This window comes from Sorghum bicolor, chromosome 3, assembly GCF_000003195.3.
Source record: "Sorghum bicolor cultivar BTx623 chromosome 3, Sorghum_bicolor_NCBIv3, whole genome shotgun sequence".
NCBI lineage: Eukaryota > Viridiplantae > Streptophyta > Magnoliopsida > Poales > Poaceae > Sorghum > Sorghum bicolor.
Genome location: NC_012872.2, coordinates 8,531,765 through 8,546,781, shown reverse-complemented (window position 1 = coordinate 8,546,781; position 15,017 = coordinate 8,531,765). Strand labels below are relative to the sequence as shown.

Here is a 15,017-nt window from a genome sequence, read left to right as displayed (position 1 = left end):
GCTTTGGACGGGGCGGAGCGGCAGGGAACGGCGGGAGGTGGCTGTTTGGTAGGAGCAAGAGTGGGGAGAGGGAGCCGAAGCAAAGGGGTTGCGCTTGGAAGCGGTTGCGAGGGTTGTGAGGGATGAGTGCGGAGGCCGGCACCGGGGCCGAGGACGTCACCGGCGTCGGAAGGCTAAGTGAGGGGGGGGCTGGGGTGGGGTGGGGAGGGAGGTCGGGGGGACGGGGGAGGGGGAGGGAGAGGAGAGCCATCCTCGAACCGTCAAAGTTGTATTTTGGAGACCGTGTCGCTGTTCTAAACGACTTCTAAATCCGATATGGAGAAGGTATTTTCTATTATTTACTAATTACTATATTGCATATTATTCTATTATGTGTAGTCATAATTTACTAAAAATGAGATTCAAAAAATTACTAAAATTTGTTTAGATTTAACTTTTTTTAAAAAAAACATACTTCATGTGCTAGTCTCTAAAAAACTTGGCCAAATTTTGCGAAATTAGATAATTTCAGTGGTGGCTGAAAATTTTACAATAACAAATTTTAAAACCCATTGCCCGGCACCACCGCATTGATCGTTCCAGCCATGACCCAAACTGTACCTAGTAAGCGTGCGAAGGAACAGGAAGAAGCGAAGAAAGAATAATTATACTCATTAGTAGTTAGTTTATTATGCATAACGTTGAAAATTTCTCATGGATGCATATAAAACAAGTGTAGCCCTTTGCAAGAATACTGCAGCTGGGATGCCTCTAGGGAAGCAAAATGTTCTTGTTGGAGTGTTTGGTCAAAATAAAAAAAATGGAGGTATTTTCTATGGCATCACATTATCACACACACCGAATAATACAATCACAACCGGTACCTAAACTTATGACAAGACAATCTTACAATCTACAGTAATATGATACATTTAGAGCACATAGACACAAGTATATTTACTCATCCTCCTCTTCTATTGCATTCAGTTCAGAGGATATAGAGGAAGAACCACCACCCTCGTCATCACTAGCGGATGCAGAATAAGATTGAAGGGGTGGAGGTTGATCTCTTCTTCTTCCTCTTCCATTGATGCACCAATTGTAGAGCGGGTTGAAGCCCCCCCCCCAGCCCCCCCAGCCCCCCTTTAGATCCGCCCCTGCTCATCATCACAAAAGAATGGCCATGGAGGCATTTGAATGCCATCAACGCCAGCTTCAAGCATCTCTATGACCTCGCTCATCGTCGCCGATCCTGCGGCTTCATCTGGATGCACCAGAGCCCAATGATACATAGTTTCTTCTCCAACTCATGCATATCAAACACCTTCACTGATCCTACCCACATCTTCCTGGCTCAGCTGGCTGTACACCAAGGATGAGTAGTATGCTTGACAGGAGCTTCCTGCATTCAGATCAACGACCCTTCGCGGCTTCGCCTTCCAATAGCAGCATTCCAAAGATGTACACATCAGATTCGGTGGAGATGACACCAAAGCTTCGAGATAGCTATATAGGCTATAGTTCCCCACATAGCACTCAGGGGCTGTCGTTTCTTGGGAATAGTTTGGTGAGCCCAAAATCAACAACTTTTGGAACAAAGTTGTTGTCAAGAAGGATGTCATGGGCTTGATGTCAAAGTGTACAATCTACATATCACACCCCTAATGCAGGTAGTTGATGCCTCTGGCAATGCCCAGAGCAATCTCATTTATTAGTTTGTCCAATAGTGAAATTAGGGGGGCTAAGCCCCCCTAACATCTGACAAATTGTTAAATGCCTTTGTTGTAATCATTGTAGCAGTAATAATTTTCAAGTGATGAAGAGGTGAATGTGTTGTATCTGAGCTTAGTAACACTTAGAAGTATATTGCATTGTATTTGGATCATTCCATTGTATCGGAGACATGAACTGTGTGACTCTTTTAATTTTCGATGTGTAATAACTTAATTAGAAACTATCACATTGGATTTGATTTCCAGTGTCGTGGTTCAATTATTGTGATTTTCTTGAAGATGTATAGTCAGGCTGCTGGTCATAAAGGCGATGAAGAGGGGTGGAAAAACGTATAACCTTGCTAGGGGTTCTGTTGATGAGAAAAGTTGCAGCAAGAAAAGCCTCATCCCAAAATTTTAGAGGCATATAAGCATTAGCAAGGAGAGTGGCCTACTTCAACTATATGACAATGTTTGTGCTCTATCAAACCGTTTTGCTGATGTGCATGAGGACAAGAAACATGATGAAAAATAGCAATCTTGGTAAAAAAAAGAACTTAGCTTCTCATATTCACCACCCCAGTCTTTTTGCACAGCTATAATCTTTTTATCAAATTGCCTTTCTACAAGCTGTTGAAATTCATGAAATTTTTGAAACACCTCAGATTTATACTTAACTAGATAAATCCAAGTATATTTGCTATAATCGTCAATAAAGCTGACATAATATTTTTTTCGACCAATGGAATCAGGAGCAGGACCCCAAACATCAGAAAAATAAGTTGCAACGGGCGGAAGAAATGTTGTTCGACTTTGGATATGGAAGTTGATGGCTCTTGGCCTTTTGACAAGCATCACAAACAGACTGCTTATTTGATTCACTAGAACAAGGCAAATTGTTTTGACTAATAACAATATAACATGCTGAGTAATAGAATATGACGGATGGCCTAAACGACTATGCCACCTAGACGGCGACACTTTATTAATTCCAAAAGCATGTTTCTCAGCATCAACGGAAGATGAAGAAAGGGGATATAGCCCACGTCTACGTCTGCCTTGTAGAAGGATTTTCTTCGTGTCCTAATCCTTGACAAGAAAGAAATCCGGATGAAATTCCATAAAAGCATGATTATCGGTAGTGAAACGATGAACTGAAACTAAATTTTTCTTGGCCTTTGGAACATAAAGAATATTATTTAAATGAAGATTACGATAAGAGGTATGAACAATAGAATGACCAACATGACTAATGTCCATACTTGACCGCTGGCAGTATGAACTTGATCACCTCTTGTATATCTGTTGCGAGTTGTTAGTTTCTCCAACTCGCCTGTGATATGATTTGTAGCCCTATCTGCATACCAATTTGTATCCACAGTATATGATGATGTAGCAGCATTAACCAGTCTTGGATCAGGCGTGTAACTTTCATCATAACGATGCCAACAATCAACTGTTGTATGGCCTTCCTTGAAGCAGACCTGACATAAAGGCTTATCATTATTACCCGAGGACGCATTGTTGACGTGCCAATTTCTATTGTTGTTGCCGCGTCCGCGTCCACGACCTCCATTGTAGCTTTGTCCTTCACCACGCCCTCGGTACGTGCCACGGCCACGTCCACCAGAGGAGCCGCGCATGCTGCCATGACCACGACGCGAGGCCGCGTTCGCCGAGGAGTTCGACCCTCCTTGCTAGAAATCCACGCGCTGCTCAAAACTGAGAAGTTGTGCGTACAACTCATTGACCGAGATCGGTTCAACTCGAGCAAGAACTGCAGACACAATCGAGCTATACTCCATGTCAAGACCTGTGAGTATATACCCCACAAGCTCCTCATCATCAATCGGTTTGCCAACAGAAGCCATCTCGTCGCCGAGTTCCTTCATTTTTGCCACATACTCAGCAATCGTCATGTTGCCTTTCTGAGTTGTGGCTAACACAATCCGGGTATTGACAACCCGAGCACGTGTCTAGGAGGCATACATGTTCTCCAATGCCTTCCATAGTTGTGCAGCATAGGTGCATGTCGCAACCTGGGTCAGCACTTCGCGCGATAGAGATGACACGAGGTAGCTGAAGACTTGTTGATCTTGTATCAACCACTGCGTATGCGCAGGATTAGGAACTTTCTTCTTCTCTTTCTCATCGTCGATCTCAGTTGGCTAGAGCTTGGATCGAGCCGTCGATGTACCCAATCAATTGGGCACCACGAATTGTAGGAAGCACTTGAATCTTCCATAGAGGATAATTTGTCTTGGCGAGCCGTTCGGTCACAGGATGTCCAATAGCATTGACAACAGCGAGATTGCTTGAAGAGCTCGCCATGGCTTCGATGTAGGGATCGCTCGCTCTCTCTGTTTTTTTAGAGGAGAGGCTCTGGTACCATGTTAGAAGACCAATATTGGAAGCGCCGCACCGTTCCCGTGCACGCCTACGTGTTAATATATAGAGCAGGAAACACCCCTGCCATGGTTTACAAGATTCACCGTGATTTGCTTAACCAGTTAGGAAAGCTAGATCCTATTTAGGCCTTGTTTAGTTCACCCTGAAAACCAAAAAGTTTTTAAGATTCCCTATCACATCGAATCTTGTGGCACATGCATGAAACATTAAATATAGACGAAAACAAAAAACTAATTACACAGTTTAGCTGTAAATCACGAGACGAATCTCTTAATCCTAGTTAGCTTATGATTAGATAATATTTGTCACAAACAAACGAAAGTGCTACAGTACCGAAAAGTTTTCACTTTTCGGAACTAAACAAGGCCTTACATGGAAATTATAGAATACAATCATAACAGATCCTTGACCGGTGCAAGTCTATCACGGTGAACATAACTTGCTTGTTTACATATACGTTAACACACTGAACTTCAGAGTACAACTGTTACAAACTTGTGATGGTTTCCTTGAAGATTTCAGCACAGAACTTCTCCAAACTGAAGGAGAACTTCCTACGAAACTCATGTGCTTTAGTGTTTGTCTAGTTATACCAGAAATGAATTCAATCCCCTGCACCACTACTTTGATTGTTGTAGTCATGGCTCAAACAGTGCCTAGTAATCGTGCGAAAGGAGCAAGTATACTCATTTACTTAGTTTATTATTATGCATAACGTAGAAAATTGTACAGTAGCCTTTGCACGGATGCATATTAGCATATACAACAAGTGCAGCCCTTTGGCAAGAATACAACAGAATGGCTCTTGCAAGACTGATTCGAGATTGATTCGAGACCGAATTCCTAGAGGAGTTTAAATCTGTCTGTATCTTAGTTTGGATATTCAACATCCAACATTGTATCTGTATCCAAAAACTCAAATCGCATATTTATGATGTTGGCATCCAACCGTATCATATCCGGCATGGTTGACAATATCCGTATTCAAATCCAAATCCGACCAGAAATATGAAGACAAATATGTTATTAATGATATCCGTCCGTATCCGATCCATTTTCATCCATACTTATAGAGAAACAAAATGTTCTTGGAGGAGTTTTTGGTAAAAAAAAAAAACCCTCATAGAGGTATTTTATATGACATCACATTATCACACTCTCAGTACAAGTATACAACCAATACCTGAGCTTATGACAATGTTACAATCTTAGTAGTTTGATACATTTAAAGCACATAGACACAGGTGTATTTACTCATCCTCCTCTTCTATTGCATTCAGTTTAGAGGATATAGAGTAAGAACCACCACACTCGTCATCACAAAAGAATGGCCTTGGAGGCATTTGAATGTCATCGACGCCAGCTTCAAGCTCAAGCATCTCTATGACCTCGCTCATTGTCGGCCGATCCTGCGGCTTCATCTGGATGCACCAAAGCCCAATGATACATAGCTTCTTCTCCAACTTGTGCATATCAACACCTTCACTGATCCCGCCCACATATGCTTGTCTCAGCTGGCTATATACAAAGGAGGGGTAGTATGCTTGACTAGAGCTTCCCGCATGTGGATCAACATTCCTTCGCCCTCCTGTCATCTCCAATAGCAGCATCCCAAAGCTGTACACATCAGATTTACTAGAGATGAGACCAAAGCTTCGAGATACCATCTCTGGAGCTATATAGCCTATGGTTCCCCGCATAGCGCTCAGGGGCACGAAACTGTCATCTCTTGGGAATAGTTTGGCGAGCCCAAAATCAGCAACTTTTGGAACAAAGTTGCTGTCAAGAAGGATGTTGTGTGGCTTGATGTCAAAGTGTACAATCTGCATATCACACCCCTGATGCAGGTAGTTGATGCCTCTGGCAATGCCTAGAGCAATCTCATTGAGTTTGTCCCATGAGAAAGTCCTCTCAGATGAGAAGATGTACTTGTCAAGAGATCCATGGGGCATGAACTCATAGATAAGTGCCCTACTCATTTCCTCGGAGCAAAAGCCAACAAGACGCACAACATTAATGTGGTGGATCTTGCCGATGGTGGCAACCTCACTGATGAACTCTTCTCCATTACAGTTGGATTTGCCCAACATCTTGATAGCAACATGAACTTCACCTGGCAGTAGCACCCCCTTGTATACAGAACCATAGCCTCCTTGTCCGAGCTTCTCTCTGAAATGGCTTGTGATAGCAATGATGTCTGTGTATGCATATCTCATCGGAACGAGCATTTGCTGCATTCGCAGGAACTTCTCAACTGCATCGATTGATATCCTTGTTTTCCAGTACTTATAGGCTAGGAAGATAAATACTGCCAGAGGCATCAATACGAACCTGCAAACAACTGAAAAAAAAACAAAGGTTGTATATATGAAGAATAAAAAAATAATTTCATAAACCACAAAACATACGATATTTATACAACAATGCTATCTGAGTGAGTACCATGGGTAGATTTCAGAGCCCACAGAGCCAATGGTATTGCTTCAATGATGTAGATGAGAACAGACATGACAGCATTATTAGTTGATAGTTGATCAATAACACAATTCCATAATAACTCGACCATAAGAATGCACACAACGTTATCCTTGATGCCTGTACTATTTCTTGGTTCTTCAAAGAAAGTACTACAAGAGTCAAGACCATGCCATAGCATAGAAAAGGATTAGATAGGGAATGCAACCAACGCTTTTTAGACGAGGAAGTCATGCATAGGAGGAAATAGGATGATCAGATACTCACCGCATGGACTCTGCGAGACACTCTCTGATGTTACCCTCACCAATCGAAAAAGGAAATCGAAGATAAAATCCATTCCTCATGAACTTAACAACATCTGGATAGCTTGCACTGTTGGGCACCATCATGCCTCTACCACCCAAAGGAGTCATGGCCAAGTAGCCGCACGAGGGCTCGAAATTCTCAGCAGCAGGAGAGGAAAGGAAGCCAGTCATCACGTAGACAAAAGAAGAATTGGTGCTCAGGCAAGCCACTGGCCTGTAAGTACTCTTGTTCTCTATTGGCTTCGAGCAATTCACAAAGGTCGCCATTGTCATCCATGTAGAAGGCTCCAATTCGATGTTGTGTCGCCCTCTCCCATATCGATATCGTCGTCCATATTCATATTCAGAAACATGGCGATCCCAATGAGGTAGAAGGCAGCTTCTCTGTGTACCCCAGTCTGCCTCAACAACCCAGAAGGTAGAATCATTATAGTGGATGCTAACCACATCGTAAGTTCCACTGCCAATGCGAATGGAAGCCTTGGCATCAGTGCACACTAGCTCGTATGATGGAACACCACACCCAGGTGGATCACCTCGCCGACGGAAAGGATGAGATACATGTCTAAGTTGCCCACAAGAGAAAGGAGGACAGTCAAGCACATGGTGTCGCCCTTCTGCATCTGCAACAAGGACAACAAGGAGTACAAAGAATAGAGTTGAGGCACGTAGAGCAGCAGGAGGATGAAATGCAGCTGACATTGCCACTGCAGCCAGTTTCACAGAACAACACAAGGATAAACACTAAGGGACTAGATGCAACAGTTGCCGAGTTTACGAGACTTAGTGCCTTAAGAGCAAACATCAGCTTGGCTCTACGTGATTGTGATGCTATTGACTTGGTGTTCTTGCTATACTGAAGTCTTTGATGGGACAAAAGAGAAAGGGATAGTGTACCATTGAATTCCAGTCGTGTGTCACAGTAATGTGAAAAAATGTTGAGCAAGAAAATCGCACTAACTCATAACTGGCCCTACATGATTGTGATGCCGCTGACTTGGTAGTCTTTCTTTTTGTCATTCAGTTTTGAAGGGTAAATAGGCAGACTCATGGTCTTGGATAGCGAATATAATAAACATAATAAAATGATATTGTTAGAATATAAATGAATTGCTCACCTTTTCGCATCAGCTTAGGCCTGATGGAGCCTCCACGTGAGGGGGGTGTTGGAATATAAGTGAATTGCACACCTCTTCCCATCCCATTAGTTTAAGCTTTTGGGTTAAACTGGTTGGTGCATGCAACTCAATAGATATTTCGGTTCTTCTCTCTCTTCATAGTAGATATATAGAGTCAGAGTAAAGCCCCCTTTGGATTGTGGAAGTTTTTTCTGTTTCTTGTGTTTTTACTGTAAAAATGAATCGAATCCTGTGAAATAGTGGTGGCTGTTTGGACAGTTTTTCTAGCTTTTGTTTTCCTCTACTATAAAAATATAAAAGTGCGGCAAAACTTCTGCCATCCGTTCAGGAAAAAATTATATTTCAGTGCAGTAACTGACATTTCGTTTTTTATTTTCAAGTGCAATGCTTCAAGCGGCATCCTTAGTGGCAATATATGGATTTTTCCCGAGGCTACAGATCAATAATAGGCACCAGCACACAACGTGAAACAAAAAGGAAGTCGCTAATAGTACGTACTAGTAGTATAAAATACCGACCGTCCTCTGTAGGTTTCTCAAACATTTCTGTGGTGTATGGTTGTTTTATAACTAAGGGCTATTGGATTGATCATTCCTCACGGCGATTGATGAGATGATTAGTTCATTCCCTCAGCTATATATGCACAAATCTTATCACGGTTCAGAATTGGACAACGACACGCTATCCAAAACAATAGAAATAGACGGATCTGAAGGTATTAATATACTAATAATAGTAAATCGCATCAAAGATACAACAATGACTTGCAAGTAACAACAGTAATCACACAGCAATCACTGGAAGTTCGGCATCCTATAACTGAACTTCTACTCACCTGACAGCAGTCACTCATCTGTCACAAGCCTCGTCAGAAATCAACTCTCTCATAGCGCCTTCACTAGGAAAATAAATACCACCCTATCCCAAATTATATCCCAAATTATAGATCGTTTTAGCTTTTCTACTGCACATAGCTTTTGCTATGCATCTAGATATATAATATGTATCTAGTAGCATGTAGTTAGGCTTGTGTATCTAGTAGCATGTAGTTAGGTCCCAAATTATATGTATCTATATATAATAAAGGTGTGTATCTAGTAGCATGTAGTCCAAGTCAGTCAAAATAGTAGGGATAAGATCGAAGAATCTTCCAGGTAACTGATAAGATATCTCTCGCTTTACCGTCCAAGCAATATTGGCAGCAGCAATTCCTCACCACCACGTAGCTATCTTGACAAGCACAGAATCAGTCCTCCGAGAGGTTGAGGTCCTCATTCTAAGGCACACCTTCTCTTCGACCGCCTTCATCTCTGAATACATCACATGAACTCGCATAAACTTCTTCTGGTAGTGCTGCTGCTTTTGCTTCTCAACTATGCATCATATGCTGCCACATCATGGGAAGATGATGAGTTCCTCAAAACTTGTTCATCGCATCGATGCCACAAACATGGACCAGAGATCCGGTTCCCCTTTCGGCTTCCAAGCCACCCTCCATCATGCGGCGCACCTGGGATGCAATTATCATGCTCTGGGCATGACACCATCCTGGATCATCCAGTTCTTGGCTCCTGCAAAGTGACAGCAATATATTACAGGCATCGTGTCATGAATATCATCCTGCCAGCGGACTCGTCATCGCACTGCCCACTTCAGAAGCTGGTCACAAGAAATCAATCAACTCATGTGTACGCACCTGTCACACGCACCTTCTCGTCAGACTCAGTACTAGTAGGCTGCTCAAGAGAAGCAACAAATCAAGATGGTATTGTCGGACCAAGCTCTTGCCTAAGCCTAAGCAACAACGCAAACCAGCTCTGGTACCTGGTGCTTCCTTATACAGATATGTCTACTCTTCCCATGGGCTGTGAGGTGGTTGCAAAGAGCATCCCAATACCATATGCATACGATAAAATTGGTCCAAAAGTTGAGACATTCTTCGGCAGATCACTCTTCAACAAAAAGGCAAATAGAGCAATCAATTTTGGTGAAACATCGTTCAGTTGGAACCTTAACCACATCACCAACTCTTGTCAAAGGTGTGAACAGGAAGGGAAACACTGTGGATTCAGTTCAAGCAGAGGACAAGCATTCTGCCTGCATCACGGTATTGTTTTCCAGCCTCTATCCCATAATGTTTGTGGTGTTCCGTTCTAAGTTGTGCCATTAGTGATGTTTATTAACCTGGCATCTTCTGTGTTATCCAATTTCCTTTCACTTCCACAAGATTCCTGCCAACAATTCAATAGTTTTATATGAAATTGCTGCAAACAAGCCTAATGGGGTCTGCTATAGTAAGATCATGCTGCTAGAATGCTTCTTTTTTTTCAGTCTTAGTTTTAAGGAAATCCTGCATTTTCAACATCCTACAAGATTTTTGACGATGCTTAAATTGTTTTGCAAAATTCAATTGCAATAAGTCTAACTCTAATGGTTTCCTGCTACATTGTTGTAGCTGGGTCGCTGGCTTCTGTTCTGATGAAGTATTTTAGATTTTCGTGGTAGCTTACATTAAGACTGTAGAGTCATTCAAGGACATCCTCGCGGAAACTTAAGTTAATAGACGCCAATGTCAAATAATGATGGTGATTGTTATTCTTTCGGAAATTTCTGAGTCAAGTAAAAAAGAAATATGGGACATTTGTACAAGGAGTGCCACTGAAATCATCAGTAAATTGTTGGTGTTTTCAATTATGATTATGGATGTTTGTGTCCATTCAAGGCACATATTATGATTAGGGGTTGGCAGTGATGCTCAACAGGTTGCCAGGTTCCTCAGCTTCGTCGTCCTAGAGCAGTAAATAGACTCTTAACCTAATGGAGAAGCAATTGGCAAGCATCATCCAGTGAGGGCACCATGCCATGTTGGGCCTCTTGTTGTGCCTGGTGTACCAAATAACAGCACAACTGATGGAGTAATATTACATATACTGATATACAGCATACCGACATGCAAAAGTGTAAAATTCATAATGTAAAACACATACATAATGTACATTTTTAATAATATACTATTAAAAAACAAGAATCTTGCAGCAGATATTGTAAACAGGTCAATAACCTCTGATTTAGTGATATAGGAAATACTGAACTAAGTTGCATTGATGGATGAGTCTTGAGATGTCTGGCTAGTAGGATCAGCACTCTGCTTATCAGTCTAAGCACTCTTCCTAGCTGCATGAGCAGACTATCTATGTTAGCTACCTTAGCTATTAAGTTGCTTCTGCTAGGATTATTAGGAAGTTAATTTTGTTTTGTCCTGCTGCTGTTCAGTTCAGTAGCAGCAGTAAACAGTAACTGCAGCAGAGTAAAACGCCAGTTGCAGCAGCCAGCAGGTCGGTTTGAATCAAACCAGCTAGCATTTTGCATTAGTAAATAATCCGTAGCAGAGTATGTCGGTATGCAGAAGCAAACTGACTTCACCTTGTACTATAAATATAAGCATATGCCACAAGGAAAATCTGCCTTCCCAGTTGCAGCTTTGTTAGCTCTCAGCTAGTGTGTGCCTGGTGAGATTATCTCCATCAATAATAATGGGAAGTTAAAAATCAGTGCAATACCTAATATCTAAAGTCATAATTGGTGTCAAAGTAGGAATCGGCAATGATTTATGAACCCATTTCGAAAGTGCTTTATTTTTTCTTGTCAAAACTACTAAACCATGGGAAGATTAATATTCACTCTTCATACCTGCAGGTTCACATGTCATCCTCATTGCAGGTAATGCCGCCACTGAAAATTCTACATTCTGATGCCTTTTTTTTTTTTGTTGCTATAACACAATTTTACGTTGTCATTTTCCAATAATAATATTTTTTAAACAAGAAATTTGGTCGTGAGACATAGCTGTTTTGTCCTAATGCAGCTAGCTCGTTTGTTTTTCCTTTTATTCAGCTACAACATCAGTAGCCGCATTCGTTGTTCTGGTAGCCACTACACTCTATCTTTCACTGAAGAAAAGATATAATAAAGCAATACATCTGAAGGTAGAAATGTTTCTCAAAACATATGGCACATCAAAACCCACAAGGTACACTTTCTCTGAAGTTAAGAAGATAGCAAGACGGTTCAAGGAAAAAGTAGGCCAGGGTGGGTTTGGAAGTGTTTACAAAGGACAGCTACCAAATGGTGTGCCAGTGGCGGTCAAGATGCTAGAGAACTCTACAGGAGAGGGAGAAGACTTCATCAACGAAGTAGCAACCATTGGACAAATCCATCATGCAAACATAATCCGCCTCCTGGGCTTTTGCTCTGAAGGAACAAGGCGTGCGCTTATTTACGAATTCATGCCAAACGAGTCACTGGGGAGATATATATTCCTGCACGATCCTAATTCTCAAGAGCTCCTACTACCTGAAAAAATGCTAGATATTGCTACAGGCATTGCTAGAGGAATGGAGTACCTACATCAGGGGTGTAACCAACGCATCCTCCACTTTGACATCAAGCCTCACAACATTCTGCTCGACTACAGCTTCAATCCAAAAATTTCAGACTTTGGCCTTGCTAAGCTGTGTGCAAGGGACCAAAGCATGGTTACCTTGACCGCAGCAAGAGGCACAATGGGGTACATCGCACCAGAGATATATTCTCCAAATTTTGGTGGGGTATCATACAAGTCAGATGTTTATAGTTTCGGCATGCTGGTGTTAGAGATGGTGAGTGGAAGGAGGAATTCAGACCCAGGTATCGAGAACCAAAATGGGGTGTATCTACCAGAGTGGATCTATGAGAAAGTAGTCGGGGGGCAGGAGCTGACACTTAGTAGGGAAATAGCTGACCAGGACAAAGAAACAGTGAGGCAACTGGCCATTGTTGCACTCCGGTGCATTCAATGGAACCCCAAGAACCGGCCATCGATGACAAAGGTGGTTAACATGTTGACAGGAAGGTTACATAATCTACAAATACCACCTAAGCCATATGCCTAGCCTGAAAGACATCCTATGACATAAAACATGGGGGATATACTGCCATGATTTAGCAAGCATGAAAAACAGTTGTGCTTACTTTCATATGTGAGCTTAGTAGTGCTTAGCAGTATATTATACTGTATTTGGATCATTCCACTGTATCCACGCATGTGATTTTTTTAGTTTTCAATGTGTAGTAACTTAATTAAACGTATCACATTGCATTTGATTTCCATTGTTGTGGTTCAATTATTGTGATTTTCCAGAAAATGTTCCTGTGATTTATCTGTGCCCTTCAATGCTGTGTACTACAACAAGTCTCTTTTTGTATGTGTGTGTGTGGGTGGAACAAGGTGTTCTACTTTTCCTATTCATAGTGCACAAAAGTTATCATCAATTCATCATGCTGTTTGGTTGGTGCAACAGTAACGTAAACGTAAATAAAATTAGTTCAATTGTGTTTCCTGCCGGTAACAACTGCAGGTTTAAATCATTTGCGTTTGCGACAGCTAGCAAATCTCAGCAATGTGTCCTGCATGGCCTACCGATTGGTCAAAATGTGAAGACGCTATAACCATGCAAGGCAATTAAATTGTGGCAGGGACGAAGCCAGCCAAGTAAGTCGCCAGGTCATCCACTTCTGCTAGCTAGGGTTTGCAATGCTATAATACAGTGCATACAGTGATTTTCAACTTCAAACCATCAGGGTCAGGCCTAGCTCCGCCCTTGAATCGTGCGTAGTTTCTTATTCCCCTATCCCCACACAGCCACACCCCCATCCAACAGTGTCACCCGGCGTATGCCCCAGGTTTATGAGCGCAGTTGTCCTGAAATCTAGCAACGTAAAATGCAAAAGCAAGGAGTGTTACCTGTGTCTGTAGAGAGTAGGAAGCGCATCCGGAAAGCGGTAGCAACCCTCACCGGAGCGGAGGGCGGCAGCGAGGAGGGGAAGACCCGTTCCGGTTCCGGCATTCGAAGGCGGTGGTGCGCGCATCGGCACATGAGGGGATTCGTGAGACTTCCTAAAACCTGGCATGTGGACTGCTAGATTTCGACGGTTGGTGGCTACGAGGTAGTGGAATCGGTAGCGCTAGCGCAGTTCTGCGGTCGGCGCGCCAGGCGGAGCGGAGTGCGACGAACAGAAGCGCTCGGAGTCAGAGGATTGCGCCAGCGACGGTGGCCGCCTGAGGTCGCGACTCGCAGCGGCGTGGGCTCGTGTCGGCTCTCACATGTGGCGTTCAGCGTGAGGAAACGTGATTTAATGGCCCATGGGCCTGATTCAGCCCATGTAGAAATGCATTCGGAGTTCAGAATGGGGTACTATTACTTAGCTGATGAACATGTCTCGAATTTCTGAATCATTCATCTTTTATATTTCTGCTGCAATTCCTCTATCAGTACAATAAGCACAGCCTAAAATCAGAATATTGCCTAGATCTTTCCCGGACTCAAAAGGAACCGGAAATTTGTGAACCAAGGAGACCTTACGCCGGCCGGCCACTTCGCCATCTCCCCCGCCCTGCACCATGCGCATGCATGGAGTCAGGAGAGGCGCTCGTCGTCGGCGCTGTCACTTCCTAAAGCTACCTACCTGCCTCAGCTCAGATTGGATTTAGGGCGTGTTTAATTTATGAAGGGAAAAATTTCACGATACTGTAGCACTTTTGTTTATTTATGTTAATTATTGTCTAACCATAGATTAACTAGGTTTAAAAAATTTGTCTCGCTGACTACATTATGCAATTAATTTATATATATATATATATTTAATATTTTATGCATGCATCGTGAGGAGGAAGTAAACAAGCCTGGTTTCCGCCGGGGAGAGCCGGCGGCCGCGAGCGCAGGCTTGCTCCTCCGCCCGGCGTGCGCGCTTAGTGGACTGTGGACACGACATGGACGAATATGCGACTATCCGAGGGCTGGCTGGGTGGTATTGGCTCGGCCCACCTTATCTGGGTTTGTCGAGTTTCAGAAGCCCCTCAGGATGCGGGCTGGGTTTCGACGAACGCTTCTGTGTTGGGCCTTCGATCTGCAACGGGCCTAGAGGTCAAAATGCACTGTTGGTTTTTATTCAAGGAA

General features: G+C 42.8%; 2 protein-coding genes and 1 long non-coding RNA gene across 7 annotated transcripts; 1 reads left to right on the top strand and 2 right to left on the bottom strand.

Moving 5' to 3' along the window:
* Nucleotides 5,206-14,126, bottom strand: LOC8070442 (rust resistance kinase Lr10). 5 transcript variants are annotated; one of them, XM_002455260.2, is made up of 4 exons: nt 13,805-14,126; nt 6,843-7,506; nt 6,543-6,727; nt 5,206-6,441 (listed from the first exon to the last, which is right to left on the bottom strand). In XM_002455260.2, the coding sequence occupies exons 1-4, from the start codon at nt 13,935-13,937 to the stop codon at nt 5,351-5,353; spliced, it is 2,073 nt and encodes a 690-aa protein (XP_002455305.2). In that variant the 5' UTR covers nt 13,938-14,126; the 3' UTR covers nt 5,206-5,350. The 5 variants fall into 5 exon arrangements, 1 of the variants encoding a protein (XP_002455305.2); XR_002451652.1 differs by lacking the exons at nt 5,206-6,441; nt 6,543-6,727; nt 6,843-7,506 and adding an exon at nt 9,072-10,905; XR_002451653.1 differs by lacking the exons at nt 5,206-6,441; nt 6,543-6,727; nt 6,843-7,506 and adding an exon at nt 9,072-10,253.
* Nucleotides 8,733-9,860, bottom strand: LOC110434176. The gene is made up of 2 exons (XR_002451656.1): nt 9,719-9,860; nt 8,733-9,593 (listed from the first exon to the last, which is right to left on the bottom strand). It is a non-coding gene; the product is annotated as an uncharacterized LOC110434176 (long non-coding RNA).
* Nucleotides 9,302-13,205, top strand: LOC8070441 (rust resistance kinase Lr10). Its single transcript, XM_002457440.2, has 3 exons — nt 9,302-10,129; nt 11,719-11,742; nt 11,917-13,205. Exons 1-3 carry the CDS (start codon nt 9,346-9,348, stop codon nt 12,951-12,953), a joined length of 1,845 nt encoding a protein of 614 aa, XP_002457485.1. The 5' UTR covers nt 9,302-9,345; the 3' UTR covers nt 12,954-13,205.

Bases quoted from the DNA above. Each gene is read 5' to 3' on its own strand.
- LOC8070441 (XM_002457440.2), top strand. From the start codon at position 9,346: ATGAACTCGCATAAACTTCTTCTGGTAGTGCTGCTGCTTTTGCTTCTC. The intron at 10,130-11,718 runs GTATTGTTTTCC...TCATACCTGCAG, and splicing joins AGCATTCTGCCTGCATCACG to GTTCACATGTCATCCTCATT. The intron at 11,743-11,916 runs GTAATGCCGCCA...CCTTTTATTCAG, and splicing joins ACATGTCATCCTCATTGCAG to CTACAACATCAGTAGCCGCA.
- LOC8070442 (XM_002455260.2), bottom strand. From the start codon at position 13,937: ATGTGCCGATGCGCGCACCACCGCCTTCGAATGCCGGAACCGGAACGG. The intron at 7,507-13,804 runs GTAACACTCCTT...TCCTTGTTGCAG, and splicing joins CCTACTCTCTACAGACACAG to ATGCAGAAGGGCGACACCAT. The intron at 6,442-6,542 runs GTACTCACTCAG...TTTTTTTTTCAG, and splicing joins GGCTCTGAAATCTACCCATG to TTGTTTGCAGGTTCGTATTG.